General features: G+C 52.3%; 1 protein-coding gene across 1 annotated transcript; it reads left to right on the top strand.

Moving 5' to 3' along the window:
• Positions 1 to 25,645, top strand: VSX2 (visual system homeobox 2). Its single transcript, XM_007521771.2, has 5 exons — positions 1 to 409; positions 1,488 to 1,572; positions 7,074 to 7,197; positions 22,934 to 23,114; positions 23,764 to 25,645. The coding sequence occupies exons 1-5, from the start codon at positions 40 to 42 to the stop codon at positions 24,090 to 24,092; spliced, it is 1,089 nt and encodes a 362-aa protein (XP_007521833.2). The 5' UTR covers positions 1 to 39; the 3' UTR covers positions 24,093 to 25,645.
• Positions 25,646 to 26,508: the final 863 nt, after the last annotated feature.

Raw genomic sequence — 26,508 nt, 5'->3', positions numbered from 1 at the left:
CCCCAGTCTTGCGGCCTCGGGCCTCCGAAGAAGCGGGAGATGACTGGCAAAGCGGGCGAAGCGCTGAGCAAACCCAAACCCGAGACGGTGGCCAAGAGTACCTCGGGGGGCGCGCCGGCCAGGTGCACCGGGTTTGGCATCCAGGAGATCCTGGGCTTGAACAAGGAGCCCCCCGCTTCCCACCCGCGCGCCGCCCTCGACGGCCTGGCCCCCGGGCACCTGCTGGCGGCGCGCTCGGTGCTCAGTCCCGCTGGCGTGGGAGGAATGGGGCTGCTGGGGCCCGGGGGGCTCCCTGGCTTCTACGCTCAGCCCACCTTCCTGGAAGTGCTGTCCGACCCGCAGAGCGTCCACTTGCAGCCTCTGAGCAGAGCGTCGGGGCCGCTGGACACCAGCCAGACGGCCAGCTCGGGTAGGTGAGGGCCAGGCTGCGGGCAAGAGCCGGGCCTCGGGCCAGAAGGCCTCCTGCGGCCGCCGAAGTCCGTGCCCGGCCGGGGGTCGCAGCCAAAGCCGCGGGGGTCAGCCGGGGCTGGGGCGGCCAAGGGTGGCCCCCAGGCGCCCACCTGCCGGGTTCAGCTCCAGCGTTTCCAACAGCCTGGAGGCGTCCAGCTCTCCCCGCTCCCCTCCTCCTCCCCCCCCCCCCCGATTCTGCTGCGGAGCCGAACTGGGGGCCCGCACTGGATTCCGGGCTGGGGGTGTTGGAGGCCGCCGGGCCAGCCTAGGGCCCCCCAGCTCCGCCACTCTACCGACGCCCGGCTTCCGGGTCTGCGGGGTCGCTGGCAGCCTGGACAGCGGTGCCCTGTTGGGTCCCGGCCAGGGGGGGTCCCAAGTGGACTTCCTTCCCCCCTTTTTCCTCTTGTAGCCCCCCGCCGCGCCCCACGCAAACACCATCCCGCGCCCGGAGCATCTGGGCTCCCGCACCCCGCCCCCGACCTCGCCGGGGCCTCCACACCCGCAGCCTCCCGCGGGGAGTCCCGCTCGCTCGGCCCTCGGGCTGCGGCTCCAGCCAAGAACCCCTCACCTCGATTTTTCGTTATCGCTTTATTTTTGTCAGGAAAAAGGCAACGAAAAGCGGTGCGCCGCGGCCTCCCCAGCCTGCAGCGAGGGCGCATTGTGCAAGCATGCAAGGGGGGGGGGTGTCGGGAGCCTTGGCCCCCAGCTTCCCGCAGCTCGCCGCACCCGGCCCCGCAACTGGGGGACAACTTTCAGGGGAGCAGAAACGGGTCCTGGAGTGCTGTTGGAGGGGGTGTCCTGGGAACCCCCGGGCTGCCGCACCTACGCCCCGCTCCGCGGCTGGGGCCTTTGCCTCTCTGCAACGAAATGTCTGGCGCTCAGGGTTGGGGTGCGGGTGTGCGCGAGGCCGCCGCGGCCCAGGGGTGAGACCGACTCCCGGGCGAGACCAGGCGGCCCGGGCTGGGGCCCTCGGGGCTTGGGGGTCTCCTCCGAGCGCGCCCCGCCTTCTACCGCTTGTGCCTCCGTCCGCTTTTCAGATTCCGAAGATGTCTCCTCCAGCGATCGAAAAATGTCCAAATCGGCTTTAAATCAGACCAAGAAGCGGAAGAAACGGCGGCACCGGTAAGGTTCCCGCGGCGCCCGCCCAACTGCCGGCGGCTCGCACCCTCCTCCCGGCGGCTTCCAGACCTGGGCCCCCAGGCAGCGCCAGGAAAGGGGCCACCTTTGTGTGGGACTCCCGGGATGAGAAGGACTAGCGGCCCTGGCTTAGGCTTTCTCCCGTTTCATGCGGAAGAAAGAAGGCCCCAGCCCTGGCCAGATCCGAACCCGGGGCAGCCACAGAGACCAGGTGCGACCCCTGCGCCCGCACATTCCGGGTGAGCCGCGCACCTGCGGCCTCCCGCGCCTACTCCTCCGCCTGGCTTTCTGTTCACACCGCCCCCCCCCAATCCTGATGGCGGTGTTTGCATCGATGGACATATTTTTCGGGGGGGGGGTAGAAATAGCCTCATGCCTGAGGCTCCAAAGTCCTAGGTTCCCAGCGCCACTATAAAGCAGAACTGAGTAGGCATCTGGTAAACAAACAAACAAAAAACAAAACAAAAACCACTTCTGCAGTTATCTTGAGCCTTAGATGTCTTGTCTGTAAAATGGGAGATGGAAGTGAGGGTGGGGGAGTCAGGAAATGTGTGGGTTGGACGGTCCCACCAGCCAGTCTTCGACAGGACAGAGTGGCATGGACTGACTGCACTAGGGCACAGGCTGCGGAGAAGTCTCTCTACCCGGGCTGCTTGCACAAAGTTAGAGCTCAGTAGGTGGCCTGCAAAGTGTCTGTCCCGATAAATAAGCTCCCCCAGAGCCCTCCCACCCCTTGGACTGAGGCTTCCCTGGTACTTGGGTTTTGTTTGTTTGGTATTGGAATCCTTAATTTTTTTTATTTGATAGTGACAGAAATTGAGGGGGGGAGACAGGTTTGCAGCACGGCCTCTCCACTTGTGAAGCTTCCCCCCTGGAGGTGGGGGCGGGGGGGGGGGTTTGAATCTGGCACTTTGAGAATGGTGACACGTGCGCTCCACCAGGTGCACCACCAACTGGTCCCAGGTGTGAGGTTTCTAAGGGAGTGAAATCATCTTGCCTGCACTCTGCAGGCTTCTCTGCGCTTCGCCTGAGGCTGCGGTCCGCGCCAGGCTCGCTGGGCTGCAGGAGTGCGCTCTGCCTCGGGACATTTCCCACCTGCGAGCTCTCGCCCCCCCACGCCCCCCACCATTGTTTGCCAGTTTGTCCTTAGCATCTCTGCACCACCCTTTTCCTCGGCCTTTGCAAAGTCCACACTTGATTCCCAAATCCTTTTTTTTTTTTTTAAACTCTCAGATAGTTAATGTCTTTTTTCTTTTCTTTTCAACCAGAGCACTGGTCAGCTCTGGCTTATGGTGGTGTGGGGGATTGAACCTGGGACTTGAGAACCTCAGGCTTGAATGTCTCTTTGCACAACCATTATGCTATACCTCCACCCCAATTCCCAAGTCTTTAAGATGTTCTCCCTGACTTCTGAGGCCCCTGTGGGTTAGTTAGGTTTGGATGTGGGGAAGAAATGTTTTTGAGATCTCAGTTCCCTTCTGGGGGCTGTTTGTTTTCATTTTTGTTTTATTCATTCGTTCATTCATTTAACTTTAAACAGAAACCTTGACTTCAGTCATATTCTGGATCTTGTTTTTTTGTTTTTTTTTTACATTCATGCATCCAACCAATATTCATCAAAACACCTCTTAGCCCACCTGATCTTGTGCTGGTCCTGGGGGTGGGGTAGGCACCCTGCCAGGGAGCGAGGGCGGCTGGTGCTGGAGTGAAGGGCTCCCTGAGGATGCCCTGGGGCGTGGGGACAGTGTCTCAGCACCAGGCCATCTCTGCATGTGGCTGCACCATCGCCCAGAGGCCACGCCTGGGGCCCCTGACCCTGACCCACACCTTCACCAGCCATAGCAGGGACCCTTCCAGAGCACCCCCAGGGAGACCTACCTGCCTGAGGTTCCTGGGTATTTTCCAGTGTGTGAAGGGAACGGATTATAGAAGACAAATGAGGGACTACTCGTTGCAGCTTTTATTTAGTAAAATAAAATAAAGCTGCTTTCTGGGGGCTTCGGGTCGAAGTGATTGGGGGAGGAGGGTCACTGCTTTATTTCCTGGAAACATACTGGGTTTAGCTGAGGTCCGAAAGAGGAGTGGGGATGGGGTAGTAGGCTTGGGAGTCTCTCCCCGTGCCCCACCCCCCAGCCCCCACCTCCTGTGTGAATCTTTGTCTCTCCTCTCCTCTTTGCCAGAAATGCTCGGCTCCTCTGTGGGTTGGATACAGTAAGAACCCAAAGGGTCTGGGCTCTGCATAAAGCCAGGAGCTGGGTTTGGGACATGGTAGGGGTATAGGGACACTCCGAGAAATCCTGTCAACATCCAAGCATCACCACTGGGATGGGTAATGATCCAGGAGTGGGGGGAGGGGGACTTGACTTGACTTTTTGAAGGCGTGTACATTCATTTACTTAAGGGGTGAGGTAGGGAGACCAGAGCATCGTTGGGCTGAGGTTTTTGTTGAGCTGGAAATGACAGCTCTCGGGGCAGAGACTGGCCCTTGAATGGTCGCATGTGACCCATCATTTCTTCCATGAAGCGGCGACACTCCTGCTGCTCCCCCCTTTCCCTGGCTTTGAAAGGGACTTTGTGCATTTGGGTTGTTTATTTTGATGGTCTTTTCAGTGGCCATTCTGTGGAGAAATAGAATCCTGCAGAGTCTCACAGTTCTGTAGAATTACCTTTCTGTATACATAAGCATTCTAGCCCCTCCCCCTCACCCAAGAGAATAGGTGAAACGATTTAGAATCACTGCGGTCATTTTCTATAAAGAGCAGAATCTCTCTTCCTCACACAGCTGCTGCATCATCCCTCAAGATATTAGAGCTGGCATCAGCCCGGGAAGGCATGGAGCTTATGTTTATACTACTCTCTTGTGTCCACTGAGGTTGGAAGACAGAGGCAGGATTAAACCCCTGTGCTGTCCCAGAGGACAGACCCCAGAGACCGACAGGCAAAGAATGCACCATTTTCACCAGCTTGGCTTGTGGAATCTGGCTTGATGAGGGTGGCCTCCTCACCCCAAACTTGGTGAAATACCAAAAGTGAATCTGTATGTATTAGTGAGTGTATAATGGTTTATATAAGACAGGGGTATACCCATCAAACCTAATTTTATATTTTGGGCAATTTCATTTGCACATTTTCCTGAGATAAATGTATATAGCCTTTGCCAGATTCTTAAAGCAGTTTATGATCCCATTAGGTCACTGTGGAGAGTTGGGGATTATGTAAGTCTTGGGGTAACCTAGATGGAAACCCCCTACTCGGGACCCCAACTGTGTGAGTGATTAAGCCTGAGTGGGGTGGTGGGAGGGCGGCCCTTGCATTCTGAGCACAGGCAGGGATTCTAAGGGCAGCTCTGGGGGAGGAGTGTGTATTGGAGTAGTTGAGAGAGTGGGAGATTCAATTCTCTCTCTCTCTCTTTTATTAATGAGAAAGATAGGAGGAGAGAGAGAAAGAACCAGACATCACATCTGGTACATTGAACTGGAAATTGAACTGTGGACCTCATGCTTGAGAGTCCAGTGCTTTATCCACTGCTCCACCTCCCAGACCATGAAATTCAATTCTCAATTGTAGAGCTTGACCTGATAATGTGGTTTCCAACTCTGAGTGTATTTATTTATTTATTCATTTATTTTATTATATTTTATTTTTACCAGAGCACTGCTCAGCTCTGGCTTACGGTGGTACTGGAAATTGAACCTGGGGCCTTAGGCATTTAAGTCTTTTTGCAGAACCATTGTGCTATTTCCCTCAGCACCCCTAAAATAATTTTTTGAAAATATTTATTTTTAAATATTTATTTATTTTCCCTTTTGTTGCCCTTGTTGTTTTCTTGTCGTTGTTATTGATGTCATCGTTATTGGATAGAACAGAGAGAAATGGAGAGAGGAGGGGAAGACAGAGGGGGGAGAGAAAGAAAGACACCTGCAGACCTGCTTCACCGTCTGTGAAGCGACTCCCCTGCAGGTGGGGAGCCGGGGGCTTGAACTGGGATCCTTATGGGTCCTTGCACTTTGTACCACCTGCACTTAACCCACTGTGCTGCCACCTGACCTCCGAAAAGATTTATTTATGAGAGAAAGGAAGAGGAAGGAAGAAGATAAAAAAAGAGAGAGAATTAGAGCATCATTCTGGTGCATGTGATGCCAGGAATTGAACTTGGGACCTCCATGCTTGAGAGTCCGGCACTTCAACCACTATGTCTCCCAGGCTGCTTGGAGCCTCAAGCATGAGGATCTTTTTGCATGACCATTATGCTATGCCCCAGGCATTTCTATATCTGGGGAGCACCTCTTTCTGTGCTTAGGAGGAGGGCGAAGTGTTTTCTAAAATTTCGGTCTAAACACCCCTTCCCCCAAGGCACCTTCAAAAGATCTTCATGGCCACTGAGGGCTGACATAATGTCCCTGGCAACCAGAGAGGCAGCGTGGGCCACCCCAGCCTTGAATGAAGAGTGCAGAAGGGTGCACACCTGGCTGGGCAGGCAGCTCATCAGTCCTACTCAGCACTCACATGCCTGAGGCCCCAGAAGCTGCAGGTTCAATCCCCCCACTTCCCCCTCCCATGCCAGTGCTGAAAGATGCTCTGCTCATTCTTATTCTGTCGCATAAATATAAATGAGTCAACCTCTTTTTAAAAGTGTACAGTGGCTGGGAGTTGGGCTGTAGCACAGCGGCTTAAGTTCATGTGGCACAAAGCACAAGGACCGATATAAGGGTCCCGGTTCGAGCCCCCGGCTCCCCACCTGCAGGAAAGTTGCTTCACAGGCGGTGCAGCAGGTCTGCAGGTGTCTGTCTTTCTCTCCCTCTCTCTGCCTTCCCCTCCTTACTAACCATCTTACTAACAGAACCATCTTACTAACCATCTTACTAACCTTACTAACTACCTTACTAACCATCTTACTAACAGAAGGGCGTTTTTGATACGGAGCATCCTGTTTAAAAAAACAAAACAAGGGAGTCGGGCGGTAGCGCAGCGTGTTAAGCAAAGGTGGCGCAAAGTACAAGGTGGTGTAAGGATTCCGGTTCAAGCTCCCGGCTCCCCACCTACAGGGAAGTCGCTTCACAAGCGGATCTTTCTCTCCCCCTCTCTGTCTTCCCCTCCTCTCTCCATATCTCTCTGTCCTATCCAACAACAATGACATCAATAACAACAATAATAATAGCTACAATAATAAAACAACAAGGGCAACAAAAATGGAATAAGTAAATAAATATTTTTAAAAAACTGGACTAGGGAAATCAGTGGAAGTGTGCTATGAAAAAGACTTCGATGCCTGAGGCTTCAAGGTCCCCAGCATCACCACAAGCCAGAGCTGAACAGTGTTCTGGTCAAAACAAAAATAAAGGTGTGTGTGTGTGTGTGTGTTTGTGTGTGTGTGTGTGTGTGTGTGTCCTTAGTCAGCCTGAGAAGGGTCATTCTGTCTATGGAGGAGGGTACAGTGGAGATTCCTCCCATCTTTGGGTCCTGAGTGTCTGGTTTTGCTCCCTCAGGACCATCTTCACCTCCTATCAGCTAGAGGAGCTGGAGAAGGCGTTCAATGAGGCTCACTACCCTGACGTCTATGCGCGGGAGATGCTCGCCATGAAAACAGAGCTGCCGGAAGACAGGATACAGGTAAAGGACCTGGGTCCCTCCACATGTGCTCTGCTCTCACGGACACAGCTGCCCCTCACTTCTAGAGAGCGAGCGCCTCACATCTTCACCCCCCCAGCTTTGAGCATGTCCTCACAAAGTTCATGGGTGCTCAGGGAGGTTGGCCGCCACCCCTGTGGGAGGTGGCAGTGCAGTGTGTGGCCCCAAGGACCTGGCCGACAGCCCTGCAGGGGCCTGTGGGGGCCTCCTCCTGGTGTGGCAGCTGCCCCTGGGTTCAGCGGATGTCCCCGGCCAGACTCTCCGGGTGGCTGGTGTGGAGCTGGAGGAAGGTGGGTTCTAGCTGAACCCCTGTTGGTTGCCCTTTGCCCTCACACCCCCTTCTCAGTGGGAGATGCTGCCTTCTCCTCTCCTGCCCTCCACCCCCAGCCCCATAGTCTGTTTCCATCCTCCTCTTTTTTTTCTTTTCTATATTAATTTATTTTCCCTTTTGTTGCCCTTGTTGTTTTTATTGTTGTAGTTATTATTGTTATTGATGTCATTGTTGTTAGATAGGACAGAGAGAAGTGGAGAGAGGAGGGAAAGGCAGAGAGGGGGAGAGAAAGATACTTGCAGACCTGCTTTCCTGCTTGTGAAGGGACCTGCCTACAGGTGGGGAGCCGGGGGCTCGAACCGGGATCCTTCTGCTGGTCCTTGTGCTTTGTGCCACATGAGCTTAATCCGCTGCGCTACCGCCCGACTCCCTCCGTCCTCCTCTTAACTGACTCTGCCTAGAGCTCAGGTTCTTTGGCCCCCAGCACCACCTCCTCAATGCAGCCAGGACCCAGCAGAGCACACACTGAGCTATGCACTAGGACTTGGGTTCGAACCCAGCCCACCACATGGGAGCACCTGCATAGAGGAAGTTTCACAAATGGAGTAGTGGGGCTGTGTTCCCCCCTCCCTTCTCCTTCTCCCTCTATCTAAAGAAAAACAGAAAAATAAAGCTTTGTGAGGGGAGGAATTGTGCAGCCACAGAGCCCTGGCAAGAACCCCAGTTGGAGAAAAAAAAAAGTTAAATCAAATGAAATTTTTAAAAATATTTATTTATTCCCTTTGTTGCCCTTGTTGTTTTACTGTTGTAGTTATTATTGTGGTTGTTATTGATGTCGTCATGGAGAGAGGAGGGGAAGACAGAGAGGAGGAGAGAAAGACAGACACCTGCAGACCTGCTTCACCGCCTGGGAAGCGACTCCCCTGCAGGTGGGGAGCCGGGGCTCGAACGGGGATCCTTATGCCGGTCCTTGTGCTTTGCGCCACCTGCGCTTAACCCACTGCGCTACAGCCCAACTCCCTCAAATGAAATTTTTAAAAAGTTTCTCCTTCCTTGGAAAGTCTTGTGGCTGTACCAGATACTGACTAGGATGGGGGTGCTCCTTGCATTCCAGCAAGACCTGCCCAGCTGCTGTGTCTCCTCCCCGCCCTGTCATTTGTGTCTAAGGGTGTGATAACTGTTTCAGGGTGGGGGCTCCATAAGAAACCAGGTGAGGCCTGTGGGTTGCTGTGCTCTCACTCACTGGAAAAGCAGAGAATGGAAAATAAGGCTTAAGCTGCTTTTCCAGAGAGTCTCCTCTTTTCAGGAAACCTATTTAGAATTTCACTCGTGGCTTTAGACACTGAGACTTGCAATAAACTCAGTTATTCCTAAGCAGATTATGTTTGCCGCATTATCCCTGGAGGCCTGGCTTCCCTTGGGGGGGTGACTCTGCACTGGTCCTGTATCAGGACCAGTGTATGTCTCTGGGCAAGTCTGCGCACGTATGTATCTGTGGAACCAGTATGCTCTGGGTTACATGGGCACGCGACTGGCCTGCAAACAGCTGAGTCGGCCTGGAGGCTGACATGGAGGCTCTTGGGAGGCTCTGTGTTTGTCCCTTTGTCTTAGGACCTGGGACAGTTAGCTGGTCTCTTCAACTGCTGCCCTACATTCTGGCTACATCGGTGGTGGGTTTGTAACTGCATTGCCCCTTGCAGATGGAGTCCAGCCTGCTTTACGTCACCTGGCAGGTGTCTCTGGGGTGGTGTCTGAAGCCACCAAAGGCTGCAATGACAGAGTGTGTGGAGTCAGTTCATTGTCCCAGGGCTGTGAGAACTGGTGATGGAATCTGTGGGTATGGGAGAACTAACCCCAGGACCCCCCAACTATCAGAGCCTTACATGCTTCTGTGGCTGAAGCCTTTCCCAGATGCTCTGTGTGAGGTGTCAGATAACCTTGTCGCCAAATGGGAGCCATCCTGGCATGGATCACCACAACCACATCTCTGCTTTACAGAGCAGTATCAGGATGTTTGAAACCTGTGACAGAAATCACAGTGGCTAGTCACACCGATCCCAGAGCCAGTTTCCAGATGAGTAGCACGTCAGATGGGCTTGAGCCACATGTAACGATGGCCCGTGTTCTGAACCCTTCCCCGCACGAGCCCACTGCTCACTGGGCTTCAGCTCTGGCCTCATTAAATCCAGGTAATTATCAGTGTGGACAGACTAGTAGCTTCCTTTGATGGTGATGGAGATTGAGGTCCAGAAACCTACCCAAGAACATAGAGCTAGTAGGCAGGGACTGTGAGCCAGGCCTCCATCTGAAGCCACAGAGTTCCCACTGTCTCTTGTGTTTGAAGCCTTTGCTTTGACTGGGGAGGAGGGGGGGATAGAGGTGTCTTGAGATCACATGGGGATGGAACTTCTGAACTGAACCTTTCATATATATATATATATATATATATATATATATATATAAACTAATATTTAGGGTGGGGGAAATAGCATAAAGGTTATGCAAATAGACTCTCATGCATGAGGCTCTGAGAGGTCCCATGTTCAAGCCCCCATACTACCATAAGCCAGAGCTGAGCAGTGCACTGGTAAAAACAATAATAATAATATAAAATATTTATAGAGCACCAGGCATTATTAAAACAAAACAAAACAAAACAGGGGGGCCAGGTGGTAGCACAGCGGGTTAAGCGTATGTGGCACAAAGCTCAAAGACCAGCGCAAGGATCCCAGTTTGAGCCTCCGGATCCCCACTTGCAGGGAGGGGAGTCGCTTCACAAGTGATGAAGCAGGTCTGCAGATGTCTGTCTTTCTCTCTCCCTCTCTGTCTTCCCCTCCTCTCTCCATTTCTCTCTGTCCTATCCAACAATGATGACATCAATAATAACAACAATAATAACCACAACAACGGAAAACAACAACAACAACAAGGGCAACAAAAGGGAAAAATAACCTCCAGGAGCAGTGGATTCGTGGTGCATGCACCGAACCCCAGCAATAACCCTGAAGGTATAAAAAAAAAAAACAAAAAAACAGGGACTGGGCGGTAATGCAGCACACATGGTATGAAGGACCATGGCACAAGGACCGGGCATAAGGATCCTGGTTCAAGCCCCTGGCTCCCCACCTGCAGGGAGGTCGCCTCACTGGTGGTGAAGCAGGTCTGCAGGTGTCTGTCTTTCTCTCCCCATCTCTGTCTCCCCTCCTCTCTCCATTTCTCTCTGTCCTGTCCAGCAACAACAGCAGCAATGACAACAATAACAACAATAATAATGACAACAAGAGTAACAACAAGGGCAAAAAAATGGGAAAAAATGGCCTCCAAGAACAGTGGATGCCTGGTATAGGCACCAAGCCCCAGCAATAACCCTGGAGGCAAAAAAAAAAAAAAACCCTCAATCATAATGAGATGGTTTTATGCAGGAGATAATGCAGTGGTTGTGAACTAGACTTTCATGATTAAGACCCAAGAGGTCCTATGTTCTGTTCCTAGCACCACCATAAGCCATATCTGAGAAGTGCTCTGGTATATCTCTTTTTCTCATGAAATATATATGTATATTTATATTTATTTATTTTCCCTTTTGTTGCCCTTGTTGTTTTTTATTGTTGTTGTAGTCATTATTGTTGTGGTTTTTTTTGTTGTTGTTATTGATGTCGTTGTTGGATAGGACAGAGAGAAATGGAGAGAGGAGGGGGAAGAGAAATATAGACACCTGCAGACCTGCTTCACCACCTGTAAAGTGACTCCCCTGCAGGTGGGGAACCGGGGGCTCAAACCGGGATCCTTACACTGCCAGTCCTTGTGCTTTGTGCCACATGCGCTTAACCCACTGTGCTATTGCCTGGCATATATATATATCCAGAGCACTGTTCAGCTCTGGTTTATGGTGCTGTGTGGGATTGAACCTGGGACTTTGGCGCCTCAGGCATTACCATTATGCTATTTACCACACCCTTTTTTTTCATGAAAATAATTTTTTGTTATCTTTATTTATTGGATAGAGATATCCAGAAATTGAGATGAAGGAAAGAGAAAGAACCACAGCCCAGCTTCACCACTTGTGGACCTTTCCCCCCGCAGCTGGGGATTGGGGCTTGAACTTGGATCCTTGCACATTGTAATGTGTGCATTCAACCAGGTGTGCCGCCACCCAACTCCAATAAATGATTTTTTTTCAGCCATGGCTGGGGCTTCACTGCTCAAGGCCAGCTTTTCAGATAGAAAGGCAGAGAGACAACTCTCATGCCTGAGGCTCCAAAGTCCCAGGTTCAATCCCCCACACCACCATACACCAGAACTGAGTAGTGCTCTGGTAAAAAAAAAAAAAGAAAGAAAGAAAGAAAGAAAGAAAGAAAGAAAGAAAGAAAGAAAGAAAGAAAGAAAGAGAAAAGAAAAGGAAGAACAGAGAGATGAAGGGCTGAAGAAGCAGCATAGTGGTTATGCAGAAAGAGGTACCAAAGAAAGATCCCAGATTCAATCCCTAGCACCAACATAAACCAGAGCTGATCAGGGCTCCGGTAAAAAAACAAACAGGGTGGGGGAGCTGGGCGGAAGCGCAGCGGGTTAGGCGCACGTGGCTCAAAGCTCAAGGATCGGCATAAGGATCCCGGTTCGAGCCCCCGGCTCCCCACCTTCAGGGGAGTCGCTTCACAGGCGGTGAAGCAGGTCTGCAGGTGTCTGTCTTTCTCTCCCCCTCTCTGTCTTCCCCTCCTCTCTCCATTTCTCTCTGTCCTATCCAACAACAACGACATCAATAAACCGGGGGCTCGAACCTTACACCGGTCCTTGTGCTTTGTGCCACTTGCGCTTAACCCACTGTGCCTGACTCTCGACAGTTTTTTAAAGTACCCTTGGCAGGCCCCCAAGTCCAGCAGTTCCAGTTTAGTTGCACTGGTGCAGCGACTTGCCTTGTCTGTCTTTAAAGCGCTCCAGGGGAGTCTGTGGAACCAATGGGGAAATGCTGGGTCCTACACTCAGGTTTGAAGATTCGTCTGTCATTTAAATGCACTAATATGAGTGGAAGAAAGTGGAGTTTACAATGACAGGGTGGGATGACGAAGAAAACCTATCAAGTATGTCTTGGGAAGTGGTGCAATGAATAAGGTATTGGACTCTCAAGTATGAGGTTCTGAGTTTGATTCCCAGCATCATTTGTGTCAACGTGATGCTCTGTTTCTTTCTCTCTCTCCTCCCTCTTTCCTCAATAACTAAATTTGAAGGAAAAAGAAATAAAGAAGAAAAGAAATTCTTGTATATGAAATATGTGCATGAAATATGGGTGGGGCTGCCCCCTAGTGGACAGAAAAGACCACAGCAAGGTCAGTCTTGGGTAAGATTGAAAAAGGTTGTGCTCACTGAAATATGGTGTCAGAAGTGCTGAGTGGGTGTGCAGTGTGAAGTCCTTAAATCACACCAGCAGTGAGCCCAAACTAATCAACATCCAGCCAGTGGAGAGGAAAGAAGCTGGTGACTGTGATGGAAAGAGCCCCCTAGTCACCAGAGATGGGCGTGATGGTGTGTGACAAGACTTATCCCAGACCTGTGCACAGAGCACCTAGCCTACCCATGTGCCCTTTAAGGGGCATTGCTGGGGGGCACAGGGACCCTCTGGCTGTACCCCTGTGGGGTAGAAAAATGGCAGCTTGCAGATCAGGGTCTGTGTGATGACAGGACAGGCACAGGGACAGCCACCACTGCTCTGTGGGCTCCCCACACAGTGAGACAGAAAGCTGACGGAAAGGTGAGGGAGATAGTATAATGGTTATGCAAAGAGAGTTTCATGCCTGCCCTTCTGAGGTCCCAGGTTCAATCCCCTGGACCACCATAAGCTAGAGCTGAGCAGTACTCTAGTAAAACATAAAAACAAACAAAGCTTGTAAGCACTCAGCAGAGGAGACCAATTCAGCAGAGAGCCCTGCGAAGGGGTCTGGCCTATCTTTCCAGGGACAAGTTCTTGGGATCCTCTCTGCCAGCTGGGAAGGGGGGGTACCTGGCAGACCTGCTGTGAAGGCTAGAGGCGGCACCTGGGCTTTCTGAGCACTGCTGGAACCACCTCTGCCAGGAAGTGCATCAGGAAGCCCAGGCTCCCTCCTAAGCTGGGTGATCTTCCCAGCTCAGCCTTGCCTGGGATTCCAAGCCTGCTGACCCTGGTGTCACCTGTGGGCCACTCCTCAGGCACTCCAAACCCTGTAAAGCACAGCTTTGCTTCTTTTGGGGGGTCTTGACAGAGTTCTGGAGCCGACTCTCATGGGAGAGCAGCAGTGTCTTCTAGAAGGTGGGCAGTCAGGACAGTGAGCTAGAGATTGGAGGAACATTGCAGGTTGGCCAGAACCAAAAGACTGGGGAGGAGACAGGCCACAGATGCTGAGACGGAATCCCTGAGAGGGAAGGGGGAGAGGGGAGAGGGGAGAGGGGAGAGGGGAGGGCCTGGCTGTGTGGGATGTGTTGCTGGGCACCTGCTGGGAAGCTTTGCTGATCTGCCTGTCTGCAGAGCTCAGCCAGCACCTGGCCAGCAGCTTCTAATTCTTACCCCACACCAGGCACTTCACACTGACTTTCCCCAGCAAAGCAGCACGGAGGTGGTAGCAAGAGCAGAGGAAGGGTAGGAAGCTCAGAAGGGTTAGAAAGCAGGGGGGAAGGGAGTCGGGCGGTTAGTGCAGCAGGTTAAGTGCACATGGCGCAAAGCACAAGGACCAGTGGAAGGATCCCGGTTTGAGTCCCCAGCTCCCCACCTGCAGGGGAGTTGCTTCACAGGCGGTGAACAGTCTAGTAAAACAACTTTCTCTCCCCCCTCTGTCTTCCCCTCCTCTTTCCATTTCTTTCTGTCCTAACAAAGATGACATCAATAACAACAATAATAACTACAATAACAATAAAAAGGGCAACAAAAGGGAAAATAAATGAATACAACAATTTTTTTAAAAAGAAAGAAAGCAGGGGGGCAGGCAGTGGTGCACACCGTTAAGTGCACATAGTACTAAGGACCCGTGCAAGGATCCAGGTTCGAGTCCCCAGCTCCCCACCTGTAGGGGGGTCACTTCACTAATGATGAGGCAGGTCTACAGGTGTCTGTCTTTCCCTTTCTCTCTCTCTCTTTTAATGGAGAGGGAAGGGGGAGGTAGGGAAGGAGAGAGATGAGAGACACCTACAGCCTTGCTTCATCACTCACAAAGCTTTCCCCCTGCAGGTGGGGACCGGGGGCTTGAACCTGGGTCCTTGTGTACTGTAACATGTGCACTCAACCAGGTGCGCCACCATCTGGTCCCTGGCTTCTGGCTGTCTCTATCAAATAAATAAAGATAATAAACAAAGAGAGAAGGGGGGGAATTGAGAGGGGGGAGACAGAGAAGGAGAGAGACGCCTGCAGACCTGCTTTACCATGAAGCATCCCCCTGCTGGTGGGAAGTGGGGTCTTGAACCTGGATCTTTAAACAGGTCCTTGCGACCTGTTTACTATGAGTACTATGTGTGCTTAACCCAGTGCACCATCGCCCAGCCCACCCTCCTCCCTGGGCATTTTAAAAAAATATTATTGATTGATTAATGGGAGAGAGAGGAAGAGAGAGAGAGAATGAACCAGAGCATCAGTAACTGTGGCCCTCACTCGTATCTGCGAGTTCATCTCCTGACCTGTGGTGCCATCTCCCTGCCTGCTCCTGGACCTTCACTTTATTTTAATGTGTGTGGGAGGGGTGAGAAGGCCATCTCATGCCAGGGAGGGAACCCAGGTCCTCGTGGTTAAGAGGCACATCCTGTGCTCTCTAAGCCACCTCCCTGGGCAGCATCTACTTATCCCATTAATCTTCGAGGCAGCCCTGAGAAGCAGGTATTATTCTTATCTCCTGTTTAAGCAATCGGAGACAGAGAATACAGGAAACCTGCCCAGAACCACATGGCAGCTTTTGTCAGGGCTGGGCTGCCAGTTGGGCACTTCAGTGCTTCTTGCAAGTCCTGTCCACATGCGGCTGCTTCCAGGAGGAGAAGAAGAGGGAGCAAACTCTGTCTGTGATCAGAGCTCATTCCCCAGCTCCCCCACCCCAAGGCACCACTGCCGCAGCTCTCCTGCCAGCAGACATCCTAGAGAGAAACTGCTTTGGCCATTGGGTTTCCTCCATAAATCGGAGCAGCATCTGGTCTTCGAAGAGAGCCAGACGTTCCAAGAGCACATCACCGAGGGCCCACACGACTCCAGGTCTGAGTGACCAGCTGGCCCCAGCTCCCCTGGGGGTGTCTGTGGGCGAAGTCTAATCCACACGCTAGCTGTTCATCTACCCAGGCTAGAAGATGGAGGAAAACTGTTCCTGTTCCTTAGGCCCCAGAGATGATCTGAATCCCAGGCCTGCTCCCCATTCTCCAGGACTTCAATAAAGACGATGTTTCCATGTGCAGGCTCACCGGTGCTTGTGGAGTCTTGGGGAGACCAGTTCCACTCACCTTCCTAGGATCTATAGCTGAGCCAGGAGTCTCTGCCACTGTATATTCCACAGTCCTCTTCCCCAAGACCCTCCACATCCAACACAAGCCCATACTGAGCACCGACAGGTCCTGAGCTTAGCGTCAAATGTCACTGGGGACAAAACCAGCCCCCCCTTCTGTGTGTGTGTGTCTGTGTGTCTGTGTGTATATGTGTCTGTATGATGATTTTAGTTCTGGCTGGCTGCTCTGTAGGAGGTCCTGTAATATATGTGATATTTACACACACCCTATATACTTTTATTATTTATTTATTTATTTAATATTTTAATTTATTATTTATTCCCTTTTGTTGCCCTTGTTGTTTTATTGTTGTAGTTATGATTGATGTCATTGTTGTTGGATAGGACAGAGAGAAATGGAGAGAGGAGGGGAAGACAGAGAGGGGGAGAGAAAGACAGACACCTGTAGACCTGCTTCACAGACTGTGAAGCGACTCTCCTGCAGGTGGGGAGCCGGGGGCTTGAACTGGGATCCTTATGCTGGTCCTTGCGCTTTGTGCCACCTGCGCTTAACCTGCTGTGCTACTGACCAACTCCTTATTCATTTACTTATTTATTTATTCATTTATTCATTATCTCCAGGGTTATTGCTGGAGCTTGGTGCCTGCACTATGAATTCACTGTACTACAATTTCTTTTTTCTCCCCCTTTTTTTGATAGGACAGAGAGAAATGGAGAGAGGAGGTGAAGACAGAGGGGGGAGAGAAACACAGACACCTGCAGACCTGCTTCACCACTTGTGAAGCGACCCCCCTGCAAGTGGGGAGCCAGGGGCTTGAACCAGGATCCTTATGCCGGTCCTTGTGCTTTGTGCCATGTGCCACTGTGCTACCGCCCAGCCCCCATCTTTATTTATTTATTGGATAGAGACAGCAATCGACAGAGAAGGGGGTCATAAAAGAGAGAGACAGAGAGACACCTACAGCCCTGCTTCACCACTTGCAAAGCTTTTCCCTTGTAGGTGGGGACCAGGGGCTCGAACCTGGGTCCTTATGCATTGTAACATGTGCGCTCAACGAGGTCCCCCCTCCCCCCGCCCAAATACTTTCTGAAGTCCAAATCACTCTGGAGATGTGTCCCTTGAGATCCCAGTGATGGTGCTGTTGCCTGTTTTGCTCTGTTTCATTGTTTTAGATAGAGACGAATAGGCAAAGCGGCAGAGAGAATGAAAGAGACCACAGCCTCCCAGCTTCCTTCTATGCGGTGGAGGACGGGCTGGAACCTGGGCTGCGCACGCGGCGAAACAGTGCGCTATGCAAGTGAGCTATCCCAGGGCCCACTGCCTTGTAGTTTGCAGGGCTCTGCACTCGAGGAGGAAGGCCACCTGGCCTGGAAGCAAGACGGCTCGTTTCCAGATTCATGAGGAAAGCTTTCCCTGCCCTCCATGGTCAGAGCTGGAAGCCTGGAGCTCCCGCACTGAGAACTTTGGAATTTGTTGTCTCTGAGAACTAGATGAAGTTGAAGTCACATCTGTGGATCAGCCCTTCTAGTTGTTTTTCTTTCTTTCTTTCTTTTCTTTCCTTTTTTTTTTTTTTTTTTTTTTTTTGCCGCCAGGATTATCGCTAGGGCTTGGTGCCTGCATTAAGAATCCATTGCTCCTTGAGGCCATTTTTTTCCATTTTGTTGCCCTTGCTGTTATCATCATTGTTGTTGTTATTGCTGTTGTTGGATAGGACAGAGAGAAATGGAGAGAGGAGGGGAAGACAGAGAGGGGGAGAGAAAGACAGACACCTGCACACCTGCTTCACTTTTGGAGCAACTCCCCTTGCAGCTGGGGAGCCAGGGCCTGGAACCCAAATGCTTATGCCGATCCTTGCGCTTCATGCCATGTGTGCTTAACCCACTGCACTACTGTCCGGTCCCTGTTGTTTTTTCTTTTTCTTCCTTCCTTCCTTTCTTTTTTACCAGAGTACTGCTCAGCTTTGGTTTATGGTGGTGTACAGGGCATTGAACCTGAGACTTTGGAGCCTCATGCATGAGAGTCTCTTTGCATAACCATTATGCTGTCTCCTCCTGCTCTGGTTTTTCTTTTTATAAGAAGCGGCAACTTGAGACCAGTGGGTGGGTGTGTGTAGAGGACAAGCAGGTCTAATGGAAAGAGAGATGGGGGCAGGACAGAGGTCTCGGACAAGCCGCACCCTTGATAGGACAGACAGCCGAAATGGCAGGCGACACTGGAGAGAAGCTGCAAGGGGGCCTCCAGCAACTGGCCTTTTCATCAAGCACAGTCGTGTAGTGACTCTGAATTTATTCTTTTATTTATTTGTTTGTTTGTTTTATTGGGGAAATTCATAGTTTACAGCCAACAGTAAAATACAGTAGTTGCTTCTCGGTTTTCCACGTATCAATCTAACCCTCCCCAGGTCCTCCTCCACTATCATGTTCCAGGACATGAAACCCCCCCTCCCCACCCCAGAGTCTTTTATTTTGGTGCAGTACACCAACTACTGTCCAAGTTCTGCTTAGTGTTTCCCCTTCTGATCCCGTTTTTCAACTTCTGTCTATGAGTGAGATCATCCCATATTCATCCTTCTCATCCTTTCTGACTTATCTCACTTAACATGATTCCTTCAAGCTCTATCCAAGATGGGGTGAAGAAGGTGAATTCAACATTTTTAATAGCTGAGTAGTATTCCATTATGTATATAGACTATAACTTTCTTTTTAAAAAATATTTATTTATTCTCTTTTGTTGCCTTTGTTTTTTATTGTTGTAGTTATTATTGTCGTCGTTGTTGGATAGGACAGATAGAAATGGAGAGAGGAGGGGAAGACAGAGAGGGGGAGAGAAAGATAGACACCTGCAGACCTGCTTCACCGCTTGTGAAGTGACTCCCCTGCAGGTGGGGAGCTGAGGGCTCGAACTGGGATCTCTCCAGCGGTCCCTGCGCTTAACCCACTGCACTATCACCTGACTCCCCGACTATAACTTTTCTTTTTCTTTTCTTTCTTCCTACCTTTTTCTTTCTTTCTTTCTTTCCCTTTCTTTCTTTCTTTCTTTGCTTCCAGGATTATTGCTGGAGCTCAGTGCCTGCACCACGAATCCACTGCTCCTGGAGACTTTTTTTCCCCCTTGTTGTTTTATCATTGTTGTGGTTATTATTATTGTTGTTATTTATGTCGTTGTTGTTGGAGAGGACAGAAAGAAATGGAGAGAGGAGAGGAAGACACGGGGAGAGAAAGACAGACACCTGCAGACCTGCTTCACCATCTGTGAAGTGACCCTCCCCCCCCTTCGCAGATGGGGATGCGCGGGCTCGAACCGGGATCCTTACACTGGTCCTTGCGTTTGGCACCATGTGCACTTAACCCGCTGCGCCACCTCCTGACTCCAGCCTGTGGCAATCTCGGCCACTCATCTGTTGTTGGACATCTGGGTTGCTTCCTGGTTTTGCCTATTGCAAAGTGTGCTGTTGTGAGATTCCTAGGACCAACTCTGCTTCCACAAACTCTTCTTTTGCAGGGCTTCCTGGGGGTGGGGGTGGGGGGCCGTCAGCGTCCGGAGCAGGGAGGCCGCACCCTGTCCAGCTCCCAGCAAGGCCCAGGCCAGCTTGGCAGGGTGGAGAGAGCTGGAGACATGCCGGGTCCTCTCCGCCGTTTGCAAATTATCGCCCCCCGGAACGGGGACTTGCTTAAATGTTGCAGACATTTAGTCAACGAACAGGCATGCGTGGACGGCGCGGTCCTCGCGGCGGGCAGAGCAGGACTGTGTGCAGACAGGGGGGATGCGGAGGTCGGGGCGCCCCCTGCTGGCCCGGGATGGTGCCGCTCAGCCGCAGACCCGGCGGCCACGGGCGGCGGAGCGGCTACTCACTGCGCCCCCTGGCGGCGGCGGCGGGAACCGCGGGAGCGCACAGACTCGGGGGCAGGGTGCCCCGTGGGGTCCCCAGCTCCGTCCTCCAGGCGGCAAAGAGTTAAGCTGTCAGCCGCACGATGTTAAACAGGTGTCAAAGGCGCCCCATATATCTGCAGATGGAAATCAAATTCTTCGCCGTATCAAAAGATAAATTACCCAGGCGCTGCCGCGCGTCCCACTCATCACGCCAGCGCCAGACGGCAAGCCATTTTTTTTTTTTAATGTGCTAACGACCTAATCAAGCAATCAAGTCGGAGAAGATTGCAGAGTGACCGGGGCAGCCATCTGCCCGCGAGCCCCGCATTCATTCCCGCGGCCCCTGCGCGGGGCGGGGCCTGGCCGGGGAGGGAGCTGCTGGGGGTGGGGGTGGGGGTGGGGGTGGGGGTGGGGGTGGAAAAAATCCTAAACAAATTAACACCCAATTTTCCCCTTCTAATTAGTTAAATGAGAAGTGTTTGGGGTCCCCGGGGAGGGGAGCGTGGCTCGCGCTGCCTCCCCAGCATTAATTAGTGCGGGTCAATGCCGCCGCTTCCCGGGAGAGCGGCCGCTTTAATTTCCCGTGATATTTCAGTGCCTGAGGCCCATCGATTCAAACTGAAATTAACTTATTTTTCAATCAGCCCAGGGCTGCCCCTGGGGGTGACTCTTCTTTTGCCGCCTCCTGAATAGAGCCGGAGCAATTTTTCATCAAAAGCTGAAGCCTGCGCCACCCGCCCCAGGGCTGGGGGCTGGGGGCGAGGAAGGGAATGGGAATCGCAGAGGAAACTAATAGATTTCATCGCCCCCCAACCCGCCTCTACTCTCCCCCTGACCCCCCCCCCCACACACACACACGCACACTTCCCGGGGCGCCCCAAGGTCAGAAACCCTCCCTCCCCCGGGGGCCTCCCAGGGGTCTGCAGCATCCCCAACCTCGCTGCAGGAGGGACAATGGCTTTGTCGCTGCCTCTGGCTCAGAAAACTGCTTTGGGGCATCAAGAAATGCCTCCCCTCCACACACACAAGGCTGGGACTCTGGAGTCTCCTTCAACAGCTGGAGTCCTGCAGACACGCTCCAGGGCACCCCCTGCTCGCTTGGACCCTTTCCCAGTCAGCTCAGGGCCCTCACAGTCCTATTGTGTCGCTACCCACCTACTCTCCTTGGTCCCCTTTCCCATTGGGCCTCACGCCCCAGAGGATTTTGTCTTCCCAGAGAGCAAAACTCCACGTTAGAAGCAGTTAGAAGGCAGCCCAGTTCAGGGAAGGTAGAGAAATGCTTCCAGCCTCTGCTGGGATTGGAGCAGTGGCAGCACCGTTCTCTGGCTTCCTTGGATGAAATGGCCCACCGTCTCCACCACCTTTGCTCCTTAAACCACTTCCTCCACAGCCTGCCTGCGACTGCTGTGGCCTCTGGAGTTCTGGGAGCAAGGGAGCTCTGAACAAGTCCAGCCCCCCGGAAAGTCATTTGTCCCACAAGTCACAATAGGGAATTAGGGGGAAAAAATTTTTTTTTGAGGTTTGTTTATTACATATGAGTTTCATATCAAACAAAGAAGGATAAGCCAGAGCATCAATCTGGTACATGTGTGGGGGACCCAACCAGGATCCTCAGGCATGAAAGTCAAATATTCGACCTGTTAAGCCAACTTCCTAGCCAAAAAACAAAATAAGGACAGAAAGAGAAAGGAAGAAAAGAGGGGAAGACTTTTTTTTAAACAAAAAAAAGGTTTTTTAAAATATTTATTCCCTTTTGTTGCCCTTGTTTTATTGTTGTAGTTATTATTGTTGTCATCGTTGTTGTACAGGACAGAGAGAAATGGAGAGAGGAGGGGAAGACAGAGAGGGGGAGAGAGAAGGATAGACACCTGCAGACCTGCTTCACCGCCTGTGAAGTGACTCCCCTGCAGGTGGGGAGCCGGGGACTCGAACCGGGATCCTTCCGCTGGTCCTTGCGCTTTGCTTTGCGCCACCTACACTTAACCTGCTGCGCTGCCACCAGCGGCTTTTGTTTTTACCCGTAAGGGTAGACAGTTGCAAGAGGGCTGACAGAACACCAGGGAAAGGCCACACCAGGGTAACCCACTTACAAAACTCCTCCAGAGGATGTGCCTGTAGAGTTCAGGACTGTTCTGATTCTCTTCTCCATTCTTGCTCGCCATATCCTCACAGAACTTGATGCTCTGTGTCTGCACAGCCCTGAAACTGAATGGACTCGAGGGAGGGCACCCCGGGGCGGGTGGATCCTTACCACTAAGCCAGGACTCAATCACAGCATGGCGGCACTGGCAGCCATTAAAGAGAAGACACACGTTCCAACAGGGAGGTGCTCACGCTAAGCCCGCATGACCTCATGCTAAACGTAACTGTGGTTCCAACCTCCGCCAGGAATGCAGTCTTGGCTGGTCAGTAGAATTCTGTGGCCTCACCAGTGAAGTGACTCTACTCTCCAGAGGAAGATGAGAAAAACCTACCACAAAGCTTTTCTCCTGTCTCCATAGTTAGGTTGCCTCGCTTTGAAACCATTTCCTCTCTCCTTCACTTGCCTTTTCTGCCAAAGACACTTTTTTTTTTTTTAGCTTTGCGGTTGGGCAATGGTCCGCCTGGCTGAGTGCACACATTAGTGTCTCTCTTTCTCTACTTCCCTTCCCTCTCAATTCCTCTCTGCCCCTACTAAATAAATAGAATGTGAAAGAAGCTGGGTGGTGGCTCACCTGGTTAAGTGCTGGGATCTGGGTTTGAGCCCCTCCTCCACCTGCAGGGGGGCCACTCACAAGGTCTGCAGGTGTCTCTCTCTCTCCCCCTCCTCTCTCAACTTCTCTCTGCCCCGTCTATTAAATTGGGAAAAATTGGCCACGTGGAGCACTGGATTTGTATGCCAGCACCAAGCCCCCATGATAACCCTGGAGGCAAAAAAAAAAAAAAAAAAAAGGGAAGGAAGAAAAAGAAATGAAGGGAGGGAGAAAGAAAGAAAGAGAGAGAGAAAGGCTAATTAAAGTTATTAAAATCACTCTGGCTGGGTTTCTGTTTAACACTACTGCAGGGCTGGGGACCATCAGATCAGAGCAGACAAGGAGTAAGGGCCTGGCCCAGCACCTCTAGGCCCCTGACCTGAGGTCCACACTTGTACACATGCAGGTCTGGTTCCAGAACCGCAGAGCCAAGTGGAGGAAGCGGGAGAAGTGTTGGGGTCGGAGCAGTGTCATGGCGGAGTATGGGCTGTACGGGGCCATGGTGCGGCACTCCATCCCCCTGCCAGAATCCATCCTCAAATCCGCCAAGGATGGCATCATGGACTCCTGTGCCCCATGGCTACTGGGTAAGAGCCTGTACCCTCCTTGTGGCCCTGCCCTGGAGGTGAGGAGAGTGAACTGAGGCGGGTGGAGGGGGCGGACCATAGCATTCTAGCAGGAGAGAAATGTGCAAAGCAGCGGGCTTTATTGTTTTGGAAGTGGGTGTATCTGTTGCCTGAGGGCCTGTCCCTTCCTCTACCCTGGGCTGGAAAGGGGTTTGTACTGGAAATAGCCTTTCTCCTGGGGTGAGGGGGCCCCTACATCCCTTGGACCACCACTGAGGCTTTGCCCAAAGGACTTCTCCCCGCCGGAATGTCCCACCTGTCCCCTGGGCTTAGGCCTGAGAATAGCACCAGCTGATCTGAGTTCTAAGATCTGGAACTGTTAAGAGGGAGGGATGGGGGAGCAAGTGTGCTGGGGAAGGGACTGACCAGGTCTGGGGGAGGGGGGAGAGGGCTCAGGGGCTTGGCCGAGAGAAGCCCCCCTGCAAGCCTGGTGTCCCCACCCCCACTGGGTTGCCCACTCCCCCGGCCCCTGGGACTCGCGACTACGGTGTGTGAAGTAAGGCTTTCTACTGTCCTTAATTCTGGCCTCTCTCTATCTTTGCCGTTTTTTCAGTTCAAGATGGCTTTCCCAGGCGCTTTTCTAAACCCGAATACCAACAATTCTTTTTAGGGATGCACAAAAAGTCGCTGGAGGCAGCCGCTGAGTCGGGAAGGAAGCCCGAGGTGGAGCGCCAGGCCCTGCCCAAGCTCGACAAGATGGAGCCAGAGGAGCGGGGCCCGGACCCTCCAGCGACAGCCATGTCCCAGGAGGAACTGAGAGAGAACAGCATTGCGGCCCTCCGAGCCAGAGCTCAGGAGCACAGCACCAAGGTGCTGGGGACTGTGTCCGGGCCTGATGGCCTGGCCCGGAATGCCCAGGAGCCGGAAGAGGAGGAGGCTGTGGAGGAAGACAGGCCTGAGGAGAAGCTGAGTCCAACACAGCTTGAGGACATGGTTTAAGTCAAGGGCACTCAGCAATGCCCAGGACTCTGCTCGCCTCAGAGCCTGTGGTGCAGGGAGGTCCAAAGCCAGCCTCTGTCTGTCTGTACCTCCTCCTGCCCTGCAGGCCTTCCTGCCCCTGCGACTTCAGGCACCACTCAGTGCTGGCCTAGGCCTGGGGCCATGCTGAGACCTCCCTCGCTGGTCTCAGCCTCTGCAGCCCTGCCTCAGAGCCTTCTCGCTGCCCCCAGGCCATACCCTCGAGCCTCTGCCCAGGCAAAGCCACTGTCCGCACCCACCCCTTCCTCACTGTTCTCCTGCCCTGCGATCCTTCCTCCCCAGCTCTCTCTGGTCATGGCTTCCACTCAGCCCGTGCCCACTGCAGCAAACACATGGCCTGGCCCACTCTCCACAGAGGCTGAGGCCTAGAGCCACGGTCCCGTGGCAGCAAAACCTGGGCTCTCCCCCAGTGTGCTCCTTCCTGTGGGCTGAACCTGGGCCTCTGGTGTGTTAATGGACACCCCCCAAAGGCAGGTTCAACTCTGTCCCTTCCCCACTCACCCCACTCCTGGGGCTCAGATTCCAGATTCAACTTAAGAAGTCTCAGTCTGGGCCCCTGGACCAGCCTCCCATACGGGTCCTCCAAAGCAGCCTGCCCTCTCCACACCCACCCTGCCAAAGCACTGTTCCTCCCAGCTCAGGTGCCAGCCCTGTATGTGGCGATGCGTGATAACTGCAGTGAGCCTGGGGCCTGTGCCCAGCAGCCCCGAGCACCTGTCACCAGTGCTCTAGCCCTCAGCCTGTGCTTGGGAGCAGCCTGACTCCCAAGTGCTGCCAGTGAACCTGCCTTGCTGTGCAAGGCATCAACCCACCCCCTGCCCCACCCCATGCTTCTCAGACTACTGGTTTGCATGTGCCCTGCCTTGGAGCAACTCAACCTTATTCAGTGATTCCCTAGGAAGTCACAAACCTGATTGAACTGTATCCAGGCAAACCCCTGAGAGGCTAAGCCTGGAGAGGCCTGAGGCTCTCTTTCTGTCATTCATCAAAGGTTGGTCACAAGAAGGGTATGTCATGAGATACTGTGTTAGATTCAAACTAAGCCGCAGGCACACACACCATCAGCCAGGTCTGAGTGACAATGTTAGAATAAGGGACTGGCAGGGGCTTCCTTTGTCTGCAGATGGGAGGGCCTCTAGGTACCCATGCCCACTGGGCCACCACTAGGCCAGCCCCTCCCCTTCCCCTGACATTGCTCTCACCCACCCACCTCTGCAGGGAAGAATACGAAGCAAGAGGAAGGCCCGAGACAGTGAGCTGGGATTTCCCTCCGTCAAAAGTTGATTTCTTCATTCCATCCACCACCCCAGTTCTTGTCTCTGTCCCTTGTTGGTTTGAAGTGGTTAGACCGTAGTCCCTGGTGTGTACATATGTACATAGTGTGAGCAGAAAAGAGACTTGATATTGAGGTGTTTAAAGTATGGAGCTGTAATCACTTCTAGATATTATAAATCTGTGATTTCTGTGGCATTTTCTGTAAAGATACTTGTCAGAATAAAATTGATGTAAAAACAGGGCAGACTGAAGAGTGTTCAATGGAGGAGGGCGATTTATGTGTGTGTGTCATCAAAAATAAATCCATCGCCTGGTAGAGTGTGTATATTACCATGTGCAAGGACCATGTTCCAGCCCCAGCTCCCCACCTGTGGGAGAAAACTTCACAAGCAGTGAAGCAGGGCTGCAGGTGTCTCTGGCTCTCTCCCTCTCTATCACCCCCCTTCCCTCTCGATTTCTGGCTGTCTCTATCAAATAAAGATAATTTAAAAAATTTAAGGGAGTCAGGTGGTAACACAGCGGGTAAGTGCACATAGCACAAAGCACAAGGACCGGCGTGCATAAGGATCCCGGTTCGAGCCCCCGGCTCCCCACCTGCAGGGGGGTCGCGTCACAGGCGGTGAAGCAGGTCTGCAGGTGTCTTTCTCTCCCCCCTCTGTCTTCCCTTCCTCTCTCCATTTCTCTGTCCTATCCAACAACAACAACATCTAATAACTACAACAACAATAAAACGAGGGCAACAAAAGGCAAAATAAATATTAAAAAATTTACCCAAAAAAGTCTTTAAAAATTTTTTAAAAAATCAGCAGCCAGGAACAGTGGTGTTGTGTAGGCACTGAGTCCCAGCAATAACTCTGGTAGCAATTTAAAAAAATAAGAAAGGGGGGTCGGTGGTAGCGCAGTGGGTTAAGCACATGTGGCACAAAGTGCAAGGATTGGCATAAGTATCCCAGTTCGAGCCCCCCGGGTCCCCACCTGCAGGGGAATTGTTTCACAGGTGGTAAAACATGTCTGCAGGTATCTGTCTGTCTTTCTCTCCCCGTCTTCCTCTCCTCTATCCATATCTCTCTGTCCTATCCAACAACGATGACATCAATAACTA

This window comes from Erinaceus europaeus, chromosome 16, assembly GCF_950295315.1.
Source record: "Erinaceus europaeus chromosome 16, mEriEur2.1, whole genome shotgun sequence".
Lineage (NCBI taxonomy): Eukaryota > Metazoa > Chordata > Mammalia > Eulipotyphla > Erinaceidae > Erinaceus > Erinaceus europaeus.
This window is presented reverse-complemented; position numbering and strand designations above follow the sequence as displayed.